This window comes from Marmota monax, unplaced genomic scaffold, assembly GCF_021218885.2.
Source record: "Marmota monax isolate L192 unplaced genomic scaffold, Marmota_monax_Labrador192_F-V1.1 WCK01_AAM20220418_F8-fsc00122, whole genome shotgun sequence".
Taxonomy (NCBI): domain Eukaryota; kingdom Metazoa; phylum Chordata; class Mammalia; order Rodentia; family Sciuridae; genus Marmota; species Marmota monax.
The window spans coordinates 3,400,377-3,417,197 of record NW_026695223.1 but is presented as its reverse complement, the minus strand read 5'-3'; the positions used below and the strand labels follow the sequence as shown (position 1 = coordinate 3,417,197).

Below are 16,821 nucleotides of genomic sequence, written 5' to 3'. Positions count from 1 at the left end.
ACAAGAACAGTGAGGCTTATAAAAGTGAAGAGTCTTGAAACTCATACTAAGCAGCAAGTTTGAAAAATAGCACCCTAGAGTAAAACTTTTCTCTCAGTGCCAACAGTGATAAGGTAGCTAACCTTTAACAACTAAGGTTGATTCTTCAATTTGACCCACATCCTGATTCTCTTGGTTCCTCCCTCCTTCCTGCTAAACTGACTTTTGTTTACATAACATAATCCAAGTGTCTTTTCCTTTGTGTCTTATTATTTCCTAGGTCTTCTCTTGACCCCTTTACTCACTCAAGGACAAATGGTCAGGGCTACATAGTAGCCTGCTGAGAAATTCTGTCTTTAATAATAATTCCTTAATTCCTATTACTGTGAAGTTTAAATAAATTAGCCAGTTAAAAGAAGAAAAAAAAAGAAAGAAAGAAAGAAAAACAAATGGTCAGCATTTCCACAGTGTCTTCACTAGGTCCCAAGGTTTATTATCCCCTTCCTCAACTTTCTGCTATTTCTACCTTAACAATCCATATTTTTAAAAATTTCATTAGTTTTTTAAGCTACATATAACATTTAGGATTCATTCTGACATAGTTATAAAGGCATGGAACATAATTTGCTCTAATGCAGTCTCCTTTTTCTCTACTCCTCCCACCTTCTGTTCCCCTCTACAGATTTTTTTTTTTTTTTTTTTTTTTTTGGTACTGGGGATTGAACCCAGGGGCACTTAAACACTCAGCCACATCCCCAGTCCTTTTTTATATTTTCTTTAGAGACAGGGTCTCATTGAGTTGCTTAGGATCTCGCTAAATTGCTGAGGCAGGCTTTGAACTTGTGATCCTCCTGCCTCAGCCTCCTAAACCACTGGGATTAAAGGCGTATGCCATCACAGCTGGCTCTACTCTACTAATCTTTCTGCTATTTACTTATAGTTTTTTGCAAAATCCGTATTTTTGAGTAATCTTCCTCTATTCTTTTCTACTCCCATTAGTGGATAGTTAAGATTTTCTGTATAAAATTGTTGAATTCTTACTAACCTCTACAAACTCACTCTACTTGATCTCAGCTGGGAGTGTACATCTTTTTAGCAATCTCCACGCCCTGCCCCCCACCTTGTTTCCTTTTTGTGGTAGGGATTGAACCCAAGGCCTAACACGTGCTAGGCAAGCACTGTAGCTACACCCTTATCCTTTTATTATTTTATCTTGAGACAGTGTCTTGTTAAGTTGCCCGGGCTACCCTCAAATCTTAAATCCTCAGCCTCACCAATTGCTGGGATTATAGGCATGTATAACCACACCCACCAACAATCCTTTTATTAATCCCTTCTTTGTCCACCACAGAAATTCAAATTTTTGGGTAATACTAGGCTAGATTAGCAGTAGTTTTTTTTTTTTTTTTGAGTCCTTTTGGACTCAAAATCCCTTTTATACTTTAAGGATCTCAAAGGGCTTTTGTTTATGTGAGTTATAGCCATTTATATTTATCATAAAAGAAATTAAAACAAAATTTTAAGTATTTGGTTAATCAAAAATAGCAGTAATAGGGGTTGTAGCTCAGTGGCAGAGCACTCGCCTAGTATGTGCAAGGCGCGAGGTGCTGGGTTTGATCCTCAGCACCACATAAAAATAAATAACTATAATAAAGGTATATTGTGTCCAACTACAACAACAACAAAAATTTAAAAACAATAGTAATAATAACCCCACTACATGTAAACATAAATATTTTTTATTTTAACAAAATGATATTTGCCAACAAAAATTTGGTGAGAAAAGTGGCTCTGTTTAACGTTATCTATGAATATCCTTATTACTGTATGGTTTAATACAAAATGAATAAGCTGGCAGGACCAGCAGGGACCAGAGGTAAGACAAATGAGCTGCCCAGGATACATGGAAGAAGGTGCTTTGTGTGAGTGGTGTGAGCACCCACACTTAAACTCCATTCCCAGGCAGCCCACCTGCTTCATTCTGTCCTGGCCCTGCCTCAAAGGCTCCGAGACATGGGTCTCAGGGACCCTTGGGTTCTCAGATAACATTTTTTAAAATTTTTGGTTTTGGGGGGGTACCAGGGATTGAACTCAGGGGCACTTGATCACTGAGCCACCTCCCCAGCCCTATTTTGTATTTTTATTAGAGACAGGGTCTCACTGAGTTGCTTAGGGCCTTGCTAAATTGCTGAGGCTGGCTTTGAACTTGTGATCTTCCTGCCTCTGTATCCAGAACCTCTAGGATTACAGGTGTGCACCACCCACGCCAGGCCCCAGATAACATTTTGATGGCCACTAGGCTAGATTATTCAAATTACTGCTCCCACTGGGGAAAAAAAAACTAAAAACAGAGAGGAATTATTAAAACATTTTCTTAAGCATGCCAAAGAGATGACAAGGAAAGAGCTGTCAGGTCAAAATGAAGGAGAAAGAATAAATCCAGAGAAGTAAGAAAGCATGGCTGTCATTTTTCTCCCTGGAAGCCCACACACTCTATAAAATTAGAACTTTTAATTGATAATCTGCCCAGGCAAGAAGGACAAAAAACAAAGCCTAGGGCAAGAACAAGGTGGGAAATCTAAAGGAGACCCTTCTCACAATCATCTGGGATTCCAAAGAGCCACACTGGTAAAGGAAGGATGGAACAGAACTAGAATAAGCCTTGCACAGAAATACAGCTCAGTTAGAATCCGGTGTACAGTTAGGGACTCTCTGTTCTTAGCTTTGGTTTAAGGTGGGCTCAGTCTCAGAGTTCTACCAAGCACTTGGTGAGAGAGCACATATTCTTTTTTTTTTTTTAATATTTTTTTAGATGTTGATGGACCTTTATTTTGTTCACGTAATTTTATGTGGTGCTGAGAATCAAATCCAGTGCATCACACAGACTAGGCAAGCGCTCTACCACTGAGCCACAACCCCAGCTCCAGAAAATATATTCTTTAGGGAGGAAAGTGTCTTCATTGCAGGTGTTAAGTTAGTCCTATAAGTAATTTTTCAAATAGTGTCCAGCACACAAAGATAACCTGAAATAGGGAGAAACTGAATTCCATAAGGAAGAATCAGGAGAAACAAACCATATAAATTTCAGAAATTCAAACTCTGAAGCTCAGATCACAAAACACCCATGTGACAATGTTTAAGAAAATAAAAGATAAAAAGGGGAAATACTGGAGAATGATAGGTCAAATTATATTTGTTATAATGTGAGCATGTATGAATATATAATAAAAATCCCACCCTTATCTACTATAACGCACCAATAAAAATATGGTGCAGTGGCTCATGGCTGTCATCCAGCTTGAGAGGCTGAGGTGGGAGGATCATGAGTTCAAAGCCAGCCTCAGAGATGGAGAGGTGCTAAGCAACTCAGATCCTGTGTCTAAATAAAATACAAAATAGGGCTGGGGGTGTGACTCAGTGGTTGAGTGCCCTTGCATTCAATATCCAGTAACCCCCCCCCAAGAAAAAAGCGGGGGGAAAAAAGAAAACAAAAAATAAGCACTAACAAAGAAAACAGGAAGCTGAGAAAAACAAAGATTATTTAAAAGCAAAAATTTTGACAAATGTAACAAAGAAGTGTAAAACTTATCTCCTGAAAACTATAAAACATTGTTGAAAAAAATTAAAGAACATCTACATATAGGGGAAAACATTCTATATTCATTGATTGGAAGACTTAATATTGTTAAGATAGCAATAATCTCCAATTAATCTACAGATTCATTGTAATCCCTACTAGAATTCCAGTTGAGTTTTCTGTAGAAATTAATAAACTAATTCTAAAATTCATATTGAGTTGCAAAAGACAAGAACAGCCCAGATAATGTTGAAGGAAAACAAAAACAAATTAGAAGAACCCACACTTTCTGACTTAAAAATTTGCTACAAAAGAACAGTAATCAAGGGCTGGGGTTGTGGCTCAGTGGTAGAGGGCATGCCTAGCATGTTCGAGCACTGGGTTTGATCTAAAAAAAAAAAGAAGAAGAAGAGTATTGGTGTAAGAGATAGACATATAGAATGATGAAACAGAATTGAGTCTAGAGATTAAATCTATGTACCTGTCTATGGTTATCTGACTTTTAACAGGGATGCCAAGAATGTTCAATGAGGGAAAAAATAGTCTCTTCAACAAATGGTTCTGGGACAACTGGATATTCACATGCAAAACAATTGTATCCCACACCATATACAAGTATTAACTTGAGATGAATCAGAGCCCTAAATCTAAGAGCTAAAATTATAAACCCTTGGGTTGGGGATATGGCTCAAGTGGTAGCATGCTCGCCTGGCATGTGTGGGGCACTGGGTTTGGTCCTCAGCACCACAAAAATAAAATAAAGATATTGTGTCCACCTAAAAAAAACTAAAAAGTAAATATTTTTTAAAAATTATAAAACTTGGGGCTGGGGATGTGACTCAAGTGGTAGCGCGCTCGCCTGGCATGCGTGCAGCCCGGGTTCGACCCTCAGCACCACATACAAACAAAGATGTTGTGTCCGCCGAAAACTAAAAAAATAAATTTAAAAAAATTATAAAACTCTTAAGAGAAAAATGAGGGTAAATCTTCATGATTAGATTTGGCCAAAGATTCTTAGATATGACACCCAAAACACAGCAACACAAGAAAAAAATAGACAAATTTCACTTCATCAACATTTAAAACTATTGTGCTTCAAAAACCACTATTAAGAAAGTGAGAGCCAGTCATGATGGTGTACTCCTGCTATCCTAGCAACTTGGAAGGTGAGGCAGGAGGATTGCCAGTTCCAGGCAAACCTCAGCAACTTAGTGACCCCTGTCTCAAAATAAAATATAAAAAGGGCTTGGGATGGAGCTCAATGGTAGAGTGCCCCTGAAATCAATTAACAGTATGGGTGGAATGAAAAAAAAAAGAAAACGATGGGTTGTGGCTATAGCTTAAGCAGTAAGGCACGTATCAAAGTACATCTACAAGGCTCTGGGTTCAATACCCAGCGCAAACAAACAAAACAGAACAATATCATATACACACACAAGAAAGAGAGAAAGAAAATGAAAATGAAAAGACAACTCACAGAATGGAAGAAAATACTTGTGATTCATATATCTAACAAAGGACTGGTACCTAGAATACATAACTGCACCTCAATAATAAATATTGAACTGCACCTCAATAATAAAAAGACAACTGAGGTCTGCGGCTATAGCTCAGTGGTAGAGCACTTGCTTAGCACGTGTGAGACACTGGGTTTGATCCTCAGTACCATATAATAAACAAATAAATAAATAAAGATATTATGTCCATCTACAACTAAAAAATATATTTAAAAAAAAAGACAACTGAATTTTTAAAATGACCAAATAACTTGAATAGATATTTCTACAAAGAAGACATACAAATGGCCAATAAGTATTTGAAATGATGCTCAACATTATTAATCAACAGTAAAGTGCAACTTCATACCCAATAGAATGGCTAGAGTCAAAAAGTCAGGTAACTATTTGCAGGGATGTTGAAAAATCAAAACCCTTCTACACTACTGGTGAGAATATAAAACAGTGCAGTTACTTTGGAAAAATAGTCAGGCAAATTCCTCAAACAATTAAATATGGAGTTACCAAATGACCCAAAATTTGACTGTAAGTATGTTACACTCAAGGGGGATGAAAACTGATGCCCAAACAAAAACTTGGACAAAAAGTTTATAGCAGCATTAGTCTTAATAGGCAAAAGGTGCTTGGGCTGGGGATGTGGCTCAAGCGGTAGCGCGCTCGTCTGGCATGCATGCGGGCGGCCCGGGTTAGATCCTCAGCACCACATACCAACAAAGATGTTGTGTCTACCGATAACTAAAAAATAAATAAATAAATATTAAAAAAAAAAAGGTGCTAACAACCCAAATGTCCATCAACCAATGATGGAAAAACAAAATATAGTATATGCAAACAACTGAAAATGATTTGGTCATAAAAATGACATCCTTGGGCTGGGGATGTGGCTCAAGCGGTAGCACGCTCGCCTGGCATGAGTGCGGCCTGGGTTCGATCCTCAGCACCACATACAAACAAAGATGTTGTGTCCACCGAAAACTAAAAAATAAAAAATATTAAAAAAAAAAAAAAAAAATTCTCTCTCTCTCTCTCTCTTTAAAAAAAAAATTTGTTAAAAAAAATGACATCCTGGGGCTGGGGATGTGGCTCAAGCGGTAGTGCACTCGCCTGGCATGCGTGCGGCCCGGGTTCGATCCTCAGCACCACATACAAACAAAGATGTTGTGTCCGCCGAGAACTAAAAAAAAATAAATATTAAAACTCTCTCTCTCTCTAAAAAAAAAAGAAGAAGAAATTAAAAAAAAAAATGACATCCTGATATATGTTACAAAATGATAAACCTTATAAACATTATGCTAAGCAAAAGAAACTAGTCATAAACACTGCGTATCATATAGCTCCTTTGTATGGAATATCTAGAATAGGGAAAGACATGGATATAGAAAGTAGACTAGCAGTTGTTTAGGGATAGGAAAAGAGGGGTTGTAGAACATAAGTAGAAGATGTAGGTTATTATATCTATGTTAAAGTAAAAATGACCTTTATAAAAACATGACACAAATGCTGGAAACCATGTGAGAAATAGTCTGAATGAAACATGTCCTTTTATGTCCAAATTTTCTGTTTTTCTATTTAAAGCATATATTGGTGTTTTTTCTAATTTACCAACTTTTGTCTTTTAATTGGGGAAAAAATCCTTTTAAGAATGATTTTTTAAACTTTATTTTATTTATTTATTTTTTATATGGGGCTGAGGATCGAACCTGGTGCTTCACACATGCTAGGCAAGTGCTCTATCACTGAGCCACAACCCCAGCCCCAAGAATGATTTCTTAAAAAGAAAGAAAGAAAGAAAGAAAGAAAAAAGAATGGTTACTTAAGATACAAGATATTAGCCAGGTGCAGTGGCTCATGCCTGTAATCCCAGCAGTTTGGGAGGCTGAGGCAGGAGGATAGTGAGTTCAAAGCCAGCCTCAGCAATGGTGAGGTCCTAAGTAACTCAGTGGGACCCTATCTCTAAATAACATACAAAATAGGGCTGGGGATATGGCTCAGTGGTTGAGTGCCCCTGAGTTCAATCCCCAGTATACACAACACACACACACACACACACACACACAAGATATTTTTGATTTAAAAAGCAAAAATGGGTTTTAGAAGATAATATCAAAGAATATGATATTGGGATAAGTAATTATATCTTAAACAAGAAACAGAAGCACTAAATGTAAATAAACAATAAAACTGACTATTTTAGCTTGCTAATAGCTAATATTTACTGCAAGTTTACTTTGTATATCAAGTTATGAACTTTATAAACATCATTTAATCACCACAACAATCTTCAATGAGTCAGTATTATAATTTTCCTTACTTTACAGATACTGCTTAAAGAAGTTTTTTTATCTAATGCAATACAGCTACTAATCCAGGATTGAAATTTGGGTCTGATCCCAATCTCAAAAACTTGATTCTTACAAGACATGTTCCCAGTTTGGAAGAAAAAGTTCCTCAATTCTTTATCCTCTGAAACCAGTGGTTTTCTCCTTTTTTTTTTTTTTTTAATCAATGTCCTAGATTCAAAGCTTCTATTTCTTCATCATCTGCTTGTCTTCTCTTCTGTCACATCCTTTACAAGAATTCCCAAATTAGGCTATTACTCACCCCCTATCTCCTTGCAAACTGGCTTCAAGCCCCAATAATAATGATTTCCTAATCAGAAGGGAAATGTGGAAATCCTGGTACAGGTTGAGCATCCCTAATCAAAATTATATTTATATATATATATTAAAAAGAAAGAAAGAAATGCTCTGAAATATGAAACTTTTTGAGTACTGACATATGTTTCAGATTAAGGCTGCTGAACTGGTAAAGTCTATGCAAATATTCCAAAATTCAAAAAAAACTATGAAATCTTAAAAACTTCTGGTTTCAAACACTTTGAATAAAGGATACTCAACCTGCAATAAAATCAAATGGCCTTTTTGCAATCTTCATCTTAATGCTCTCTTTTGCATCTCCTCCTCCTTAAAATGTAATTCTTCTTGTCAGTCATACTTTTAGTTTCTCATTCAACCAACATACAGTTGGCATTAACTGTGTGCATACTCTGTGCCTGGTCCTGAGACAAAAATGTGAAAAAACTCAGTCCTTGCTTCCAGTAAGCTTATCTAGATTGAAGACAGTAGTAACTATCAATTGATAAGCATGATTACAGAGGCATGTTTACCAAGAGCAAAGAAGAAAGAACCTTAAATTTGGTGTAAATTTTAGTGATTAAGTCTATTGACTTCACAGTTAGACAGACATGTGTTTGAGACCTGAATTTGCCACTTATTGTGTTAGCTGTATAATCTTGGGCAAGTTATTCAAAGTACTTTAAGAATTAAATCAATCATTACAGATTATTTCAAGACAGAACAGATTATTTTTTTTTTTTTTTTTTTTTTTTTTGTGGTGCTGGGGATTGAACCCAGGGCCTTGTGCATGAAAGGTAAGCACTCTACCAACTGAGCTATGTCCCCAGCCCCTAGAACAGATTATTTTAAGAACAGAAAACTACTAGTTTTTTTGATAGACTGACTGAACCATATAATACAGAACTCATTTTACTAGTTACTAGAAGAATGCCTGATTTAATCAGAATGCCTCATTTGCTAGGTATGGTGGCACAAGCCTGCAATACCAACAATTCATGAGGCTGGTGGCAGAAGGATTGAAAGTTCAAGGGCAGCCTCAGCAACTTAGTGAGGCCTAAGCAATTTAGTGAGACCCTGTCTCAAAATAAAAAATAAAAAGAGATTGGGATGTGGCTCAGTAGTTAAGCACCCCTTGGTTCGATCCCCAGTTCCAAAAAAAAAAACAAAAAACCTGGTTTAATAAGATTATCAAAATTAAATAAAATCTATATCCTATTGCTGCCCCAAAAATGTGTTTTTTTATTTTTGTACTCTCCATCCCATATACTTTCTCCCCCACTACTAAACATTGTTTTACTCAGGGTTGAATCTCCGTCAGTGTGAAGTGTGTATAGTACTCCTTGTTAGACATTTTTTCCTCAAAATTTGCTTTGATACAGTTTATTTGCTGGCTTAAATATCTATTTATACATTTATATGTAGATCTAGAACATCCTATTATCTATCTACCTAAATGTAGAATTTGTGCACACATATGTATGTGTGTATGTGTGTGTATGTGTGTGTGTATATATATACATAGTGTGTGTGTATGTATCTATAATGTTAAATTACTTTATTTAGTTAAGATGTTATTAAAATTATGTTTTATTTAAGATATGTTAAATAAAAGGTGATGATAACATATGGCCTCCTATTTTCTCTCAGTTTCCTATAAAAGGAGGTTATAACAGCCTTTATCCATAGACTTGTCAGGAAAATTAAATAAAGGATATGAAGTGTTCTACACAGTGCCTATAAGTTAACCAATTTCTAAGTATTTATAAAATGTCTGCATGTTTATCTCTTGGAGTAGCCTTAAAGAGAAGCTGAAGTGTACTAAGCCGAGAAGGAAGGGGGTCATTGCAGCAGTGGGAATAGTGTATGTGAAGCTATGGCAAGAAGAGAGTAGGGCATGCTCATCAAGTTCAAGGACTAGAGTCAGGAAAACTATTCAAAGTGCAAAAATAAAGCCGGATGCCATGGCACACACCTGTAATCCCAGCAGCTCAGGAGGCTGAGGCAGGAGGCTCTAGAGTTCAAAGCCAGCCTCAGCAAAAGTGAGCGTTAGGGCTGGGGTTGTGGCTTGGTGGTAGAGCACTCGCCTAGCATGTGTGAAGCCCTGGGTTCGATCCTCAGCACCACATAAAGATAAGTAAATAATGGTATTGTGTCCACACAACTAAAAAAAAAAAGCGAGGCTCTAAGCACTTCAGTGAGACTCTGTTTCTAAATAAAATACAAAATAGGGCTAGGGATATGGCTCAGTGGTTGAGTGTCCCTGAGTTCAATCCCTGGCCCCACCCCCACAAAAAGGGGGCCAAAATAAGAGGTGAGGAACTCTTGTACTAGAGCAATAACAGAAGAGAATGGGGGGATTGATAAAAAGAAATATCTAGAATAAATAACTGATAGGAACTGGTGGGTGATTTTATGGAGATGAAGAAGAGGGTGACATATATCCCTGAGGTGGTTTACTGGATATATATTGGTGATATTCAACCACACAGCTACAAACATATTTTAGAGGAAGAAGCTAACTCATTTGGTTTTAAACATATTTAGGTTAACATAGGCATCTACAAAATTATCTACAATATATTAGACATAACAGAATTCAGAAGCCAAAATTTTTAGAACGCTATGTGATATACAAAAATATTTATACAATTAGGTTCTTATAGAATCATCCTGGCAATGACCAAGGGATATTAGAGATAACAGAGATTAATGAATAACTTAGAAAATATAAAGTAACTCAAATCAGAGGTAAGTCAATTAGAAACATTTCCATCACTACCTCAGCTGCTTTGCCATTGTAAAGGCGAAAATGATTACAGGCCTTAAGATTGAGTGCGATGGTACTATCAGGAATTTGCTGGAGGTAAACAGCCAGAACTTCTTGAGACACATCATAGTAATCCAACTTGTAGTAGCAAAGGGCCACATAAACATTGAGGGCAAGGTATTCCCTATTAAAGAAAATAATTAACAGTTAACAGTTCACAGAAATGTCAAACTACAAACATCAAATGGACAACACAGCAAAGAGGATAGGTGAAGAGTTTGCCTGTAAGAAAGGCAAGATACAGTCAGCACATTTTTTTCTCCTTTTGCATTGTATAATATTTGGGTGTTTCAATATAAATAGAGTAAAAAATGGAAACTAGAGAGCAAGGGAGCTGGGCACGGTGGCGCATGCCCATAATCCCAGCGGCTTGAGAGGCTGAGGCAGGAGGATCACAAGTTCAAAGCCAGCCTCAGCAAAAGCAAGGTTCTTAGCAACTCAGTGAAATCCTGTCTTTAAATAAAATACAAAATAGGGCTGGGGAGGTGGCTCAGTGGTAAAATACCCCTGAGTTCAATCCCTAGTATCAAAGAGAGAGGGAGGGAGGGAGAGAGAGAGAGAGAAAGGGAAAAATTCAGAATGTTCATATTGAAAAATTAACACAAGCTATAACTGAACAGGAACAAATAGGCACTCCATATAGAGAACAGAGAAGGCAGGTGGGCTTGATGACTGGAAAGGGGAACAGGCAGGAGACTTCAAACGCAATGCAAAAGAGGGGAGGAGAAAGGTGGATGAGACATTTTAGAGACTGGAAAGAGGCCAAGGGTAAGTGATAAAGTTGGAATGTTAATTCTTTAAAATGGTTTGTTTCTAATTTTATCAGCAAGTTACCTACAATGTAATCACATCACTGAGATTGACACATCTAAAACATGCATTTCCAAAAGGGGCAATATCCCCACCAGAGGGACAAAGTTGGTCTTTATAGGAGAGTGAAAAAAAATCATACTCATTTTGTGGGTAAAACATAGATATACATAAGTACGTTAACACATAGAAACACATTATTACATATATAAGACATACATATATATAAGCATATTAAAATTTCAAGGGGGTGGCAATCGGGACAAAGCAATGTCTACAAAGTCTCCTTAGAAGGATGATAATGAAAAAGGTAGAGAAATCCTGATCTAAACAACCCCTAAGGAGCTCATAATCATGCCAAATTATCAACTAAACAGATTTGAACCCATGGTGCTACTAGATCCAAAGGACACTAAGTCCTCAGCCAAACTAAACATAAAAGAAACTAACAAAATGAAAGACATTTCAGGTAAGCACGAAAGCATACAGACCTGTTATCTAGCAATATCCGCTTATATATATCAATAGCTTCTTGGTAATGAGAACGCATGTAGTGGATTGAGGCCAAACTGAGTTGGTCTTCTGTGATATCCTGAAGATTTTGATGAAAATTCATCAATTTTTTCTCATCATTAAACTAAAATTATGAGAAAGGAAGAGACATGTAAAGATTCATATTAGCTTACAGTTAGAGAAATCAATACCTCTTCTGGATACCGTGTTTCCATTTTCTATTTCCCTTAGGCTCTGTGGCTTTCAGTCTCTCCAGAGAAAGAATGTAAATAGCCTCAAGACAGAGCCTTAGCAAAGAAAAGCCTTTTTATTTTTACTTTCTGTACTGGGGATTGAATCCCACTGAGCTATATATCCCCAGCCCTTTTATTTTTTATTTGAGGCAGGGTCTTACTAAATTGCTGAGGCTGGCCTCAAACTTGCAATCCTCCTGCCTCAGCTTCCCAAGTCACTGGGATTACATGTGTGCATCACCTTGCCTAGCTGGAAAGTCTTCAACTTACAGTTAATATTAATTATCTAACCCTCCACCCTCACCCACTTACCTTCCTTTTGTCTTTCTTTATATTTTCTTTCTCTCCAACCCCCCCCACCCCGAATCTCTTTGCCCTCTTCCTTTAACAATTTATCTGGTATTTTGTATCTCTTTCTTCTTGGTGCACAATATGTAATCAAAATATATTTCTCATTGAGCAACTTAGTGATCACAATTTTTAATTTTCTGTTCTAGATTTTTTTCCATCCTCTCTTTAGTTACTCTGTATTTTGTTTTGGGTGTCAGAATTCCATTCCAACCTTGTATGCTTATTTTACTAAGTGGTAGTTGCAAATAATAGCTGCCTTTGCTTATACTTGGGATAGAACAGATATATTTTTTTAAAAAATATATTTATTTTTTAGGTGTGGTTGGATACAATACCTTTATTTTATTTGTTCATTTTTATGTGGTACTGAGGATCATAAGGGCTCTACCGGTCAGCCACAACCTCAGCCTCAGAACAGATAGATTTTGATAGTGACCCTTTATATGTAGATTGCTCACTCCTGCCTGGTGTAAAATTGGCTTATTTGCTTAAAATTTTTAAAAAGAATCTGTTTCCACAAAACAATAAATTCTGAAGCTCATCTCTAGTTTGGTCAGTGACATATTACAGATAATATTTTCTTTATGGTGGTAGATATTAAATCCAAGGCCTCATCCATGCTAGCTCGAGCTCTCTCACTGAGCTACATCCCCAGCCCCTATTATAGTAATTTTGTAAATTACTGTTTAATTTGTAAAATAAACATTAGTTGTCAACTAATGAATGCCTATACTATATTCTATAGACTGTATTCTAAAGTCTGTCTTGGAAAGGTCTTTATTGAGTCTAATTTTTCTTATCTGCCTGCACTCTGATTAATTTATAATACATATCAAAAAAAAGTTTCATGGGGCTGGGGTAGTGCACTTGCCTAGGATGCATGAGGCACTGGGTTAGATTCTCAGTACCACATACAAATAAATAAAATAAAGGTTCATCAACAACTAATTTTTTAAAAAGTTTCAAATGATACTATTTCTCGAGGCATAAAAATTATAAAACGATCCAATTGAGGAACAATAGGAAAATGAATTATGACACATCTGTTAGACAGAATGTTGTGAAGACATTCAAGTACAGAACAGAGTAGTGAGGTTCCAAATTAAAATGTTGTTATAGGACAAGATTAGAGGGGGAATGGAGACAACCTACTCCATCTACTCAGCTTCAATCTTCAAATCTACAATTTGCTGCATGTAGAAATAGGAATTCAGAGTTTTAAATTTTTTAATTTTTCAAAAGAAGCCAGAAATAAAGTGTTTGTGTGACATACCCTATTTTTAAATGTAAAAAAATTGGAGTGCTGTTTTAGAAACACATCTGTGGTGCATTCTCAGCCCATAAGATACCATTTACAATCTCTTCTATAGAATATCTTGTGACGTGGAAAAATGTTTGAGACATTTTTAAGTGGAAAAACCTGGTTATAAAACAGTATGTGTGTGTGTTTGTGTGTGTGTGTGTGTGTGTGTGTGTGTATATATATATAACCAAATTTGATAATATTCATACATTTTTAAAAGATATGATTTTTTAAAACTAGAAGAAAAGGGAACAAAATACCATAGTGTTATCTCTAAGTGGCAGACTTATAGGAAATCTTGATTTGTGTGTGTGTGTGGGGGGGGGGGGGTTGTGTGTGTATGATTTTTTAATGATTTTCTAAAAGCACAATAATGAACATTCATTATTTTTGTCATCAGAAGAAAAACAATAAACTATATTTCTCAAAACTGAATTAAAGATTTCAACTTTTATTAATGATGGAGTAGCTTTATAGCACATTCCTCTCACCAAGAAAACTAGAAAAGCTTGAAAACTACTAAATATCTGTGTGAATTTTTTTGAGGCCATTGTAAATGGGGTAGTTTTCCTAGTTTCTCTTTCAGAGAATTTGTCACTGATGTACACAGCCACATCAATGTTTATTGCAACACAATTTATAATAGCTAAATTGTGGAACCAATCTAAATGCCCTTCAGTAAATAAATGGATAGGGAAAATGTGGTATATATACACAATGGAATACTACTCAGCATTAAAAAAGAATAAAATCATGGCATTTGCAGGTAAATGGATGGAGTTGGAAAATATTATGCTAAGTGAAGTGAGCCAATCCCCAAAACTCAAATGATGAATATTTTCTCTGATATGTGGATGCTGATCCATAAGGGGGATGGAAGAAGGGAGCATAGGAGGAATGGAAGAACTTTAGATAGGGCAAAGAGAAAGGAGGGGACATGGGAGTAATAAAGATAGTGGAATGAGATAGACATCATTACCCCCAAGTACGTGTATGAAGACACGAATGGTGTGACTCTACTTTGTGTACAACCAGAGACATGAAAAATTGTGCTCTATATGTGTAATATGAGTTGAAATGCATTCTGTTTTCATGTATAACAAATTAGAATAAATAAATAAATTTTTAAAAATATCTGTGTGAAGGCATTAGAAAGCTACCAAGATACTGAAGACTCAGACACCAAGATCCACTGTAAGCCCAGCAGCTCAGGAAACTAAGGCAGGAGGATCACAAGTTTGAGGTCAGCCTCAGCAACTTAGTAAGGCCCTAAGCAACTCAGCAAGACCCTTTCTCAAAATAAAAAATAAGAAGGGGGATGTGGCCTACTGGTTAAGTGTTCCTGGATTCAATCCCCTGAGAGAGAGAGAGAAAGAGAGAGAGAGAGAGAGAGAGAGAGAGAGAGAGGAGAGAGAGGGAGAGAGAGAGGGGGAGAGAGACAGACTATTTAAGGCAGAGAGATAGAGATAAGGCTGATATTTGCCACCACTATTCTCTAAGGGCATCTGTCAATTCTCAATTATCCAAAGTCTCTGTATTTGTTTTTTTTTTTTTTTCTCCTCCTGCCCCTCGCCCTCCCCCTCCTCCTCCTCCCATTCTTCTTTTTTATTTTCTTTTCCTCCGTACAGGGACAGAACCCAAAGGTGCTTTACCACTGAGCTATATTCTCAGTCTTTTTGATTTTTTGAGATAGGGGCTTGTTAAATTACCAAGCCTATCTTTGAACCTGTGACCCTTCTGCCTCAGCCTCCTGAAAAGCTGGGATTATAGAGGTGTACCACTCTGCCTGGCCTTCTCTATTTTTATATACAATAGCCAGCACTCAATGTAATTTAATGTATTTACTGATATGGTCAGCTCAACAACTACCTTGTACTATTCATTTTCTATTTGTCCCTATGAATCCATGTTGCCCCCCGCCCCCTGCTTTTTTTCTTTCTTGTATTCTTTAGGGATTGATTATTTTTTTTTTTTTTAAATTCCGTATTTCTGGGCTGGGGTTGTGGCTCAGATGTAGAGCACGCACCTAGCGTGGGAGACACTGGGTTCAATTCTCAGCACCATATAAAGTAAAATAAAGACATTGTGTCTACCTATAACTAAAAAATTTCATATTTCTCCTCCAATGGTTTGAAAAAATTTAACCAGTAAAATAGATGAGACTTTATCTAATCAATCAGAGGTGGGGTTAGGATGGGAAGAGAACACAAATATACAAAATTTTATACCTCTTGGTGTAAATTTAACACATTAAATTACCGAGTTTACCAGGACACTTATCTCCTACCAGGACACTTAATTCCATTTTCTGTAACACTCTCTCTCTCCCTCTCTCTCTCTCCCTCTTATTTATATATATATATATCTCCAAGAGGTATAAAAATTGTATATTTGTGTTCTCTTCCCACCCCAAACCCACCTCTGATTGATTAGATAAAATTTTTTCAGGCCATTGGAGGAGAAATAGGAGGCTTATCTACATTTGACCAAAACCCCAAAATCAGTTGTCAGGAGATATAATCATCAGATGTATTATACATGGATTTTAAATATTTGTTATTGGTATGTTTTAAAACATAAATTAAAAATTGGGGACTTTTGGGCTGGGGTTGTAGCTCAGTGGATGAGCACTTGCCTAGCATGTGTGAGGTACCGGGTTCAATACTCAACACCACATGTAAATAAATAAAACAAAGGTATTGTATCCATCTATGACTAAAAAAAAAAAGTTGGAGGGGGCTGAGAATATAGTTCTGTTGGTACAGTGTTTGCCTCACAAGAACAAGGCTCTGGGTTGAATCTTCCACACTGCCAAAAAAAAAAGAGAGAGAGTTGGAAATGTTAAAAATAAAATGAAAATTTTACAAAAGAAGAACACAATGAAATTAAGAATAAAGTAGATGAATTTAATAGATGATTAGATATGACTGAAGAAAGATTAATAAAATGAAAAAAAATCTCTACAGGAAAATGTGAAAAAGGGTTTATATACAACACAATGAAAATATCTACATATGTACATATTACTGGTGTTCTAGAAGGAAAGAAGAGGAAAATATGAGGCTGAAGAATATT

The 16,821-nt window shown here is 36.4% G+C and overlaps 1 protein-coding gene across 2 annotated transcripts in view; it reads right to left on the bottom strand.

The window, feature by feature from the left end:
- Ift56 (intraflagellar transport 56) overlaps window positions 1-16,821 on the bottom strand; it is a 73,403-nt gene that overhangs the window by 44,117 nt on the left and 12,465 nt on the right. For both annotated transcript variants that reach the window (XM_058575731.1, XM_046434198.2), the window contains exons 6-7: window positions 11,838-11,983; window positions 10,489-10,660 (exon numbers count right to left, since the gene is read on the bottom strand). In XM_058575731.1, the coding sequence (XP_058431714.1) occupies window positions 10,489-10,660; window positions 11,838-11,983 (318 nt within the window). The remainder of the gene's footprint in view (window positions 1-10,488; window positions 10,661-11,837; window positions 11,984-16,821) is intronic.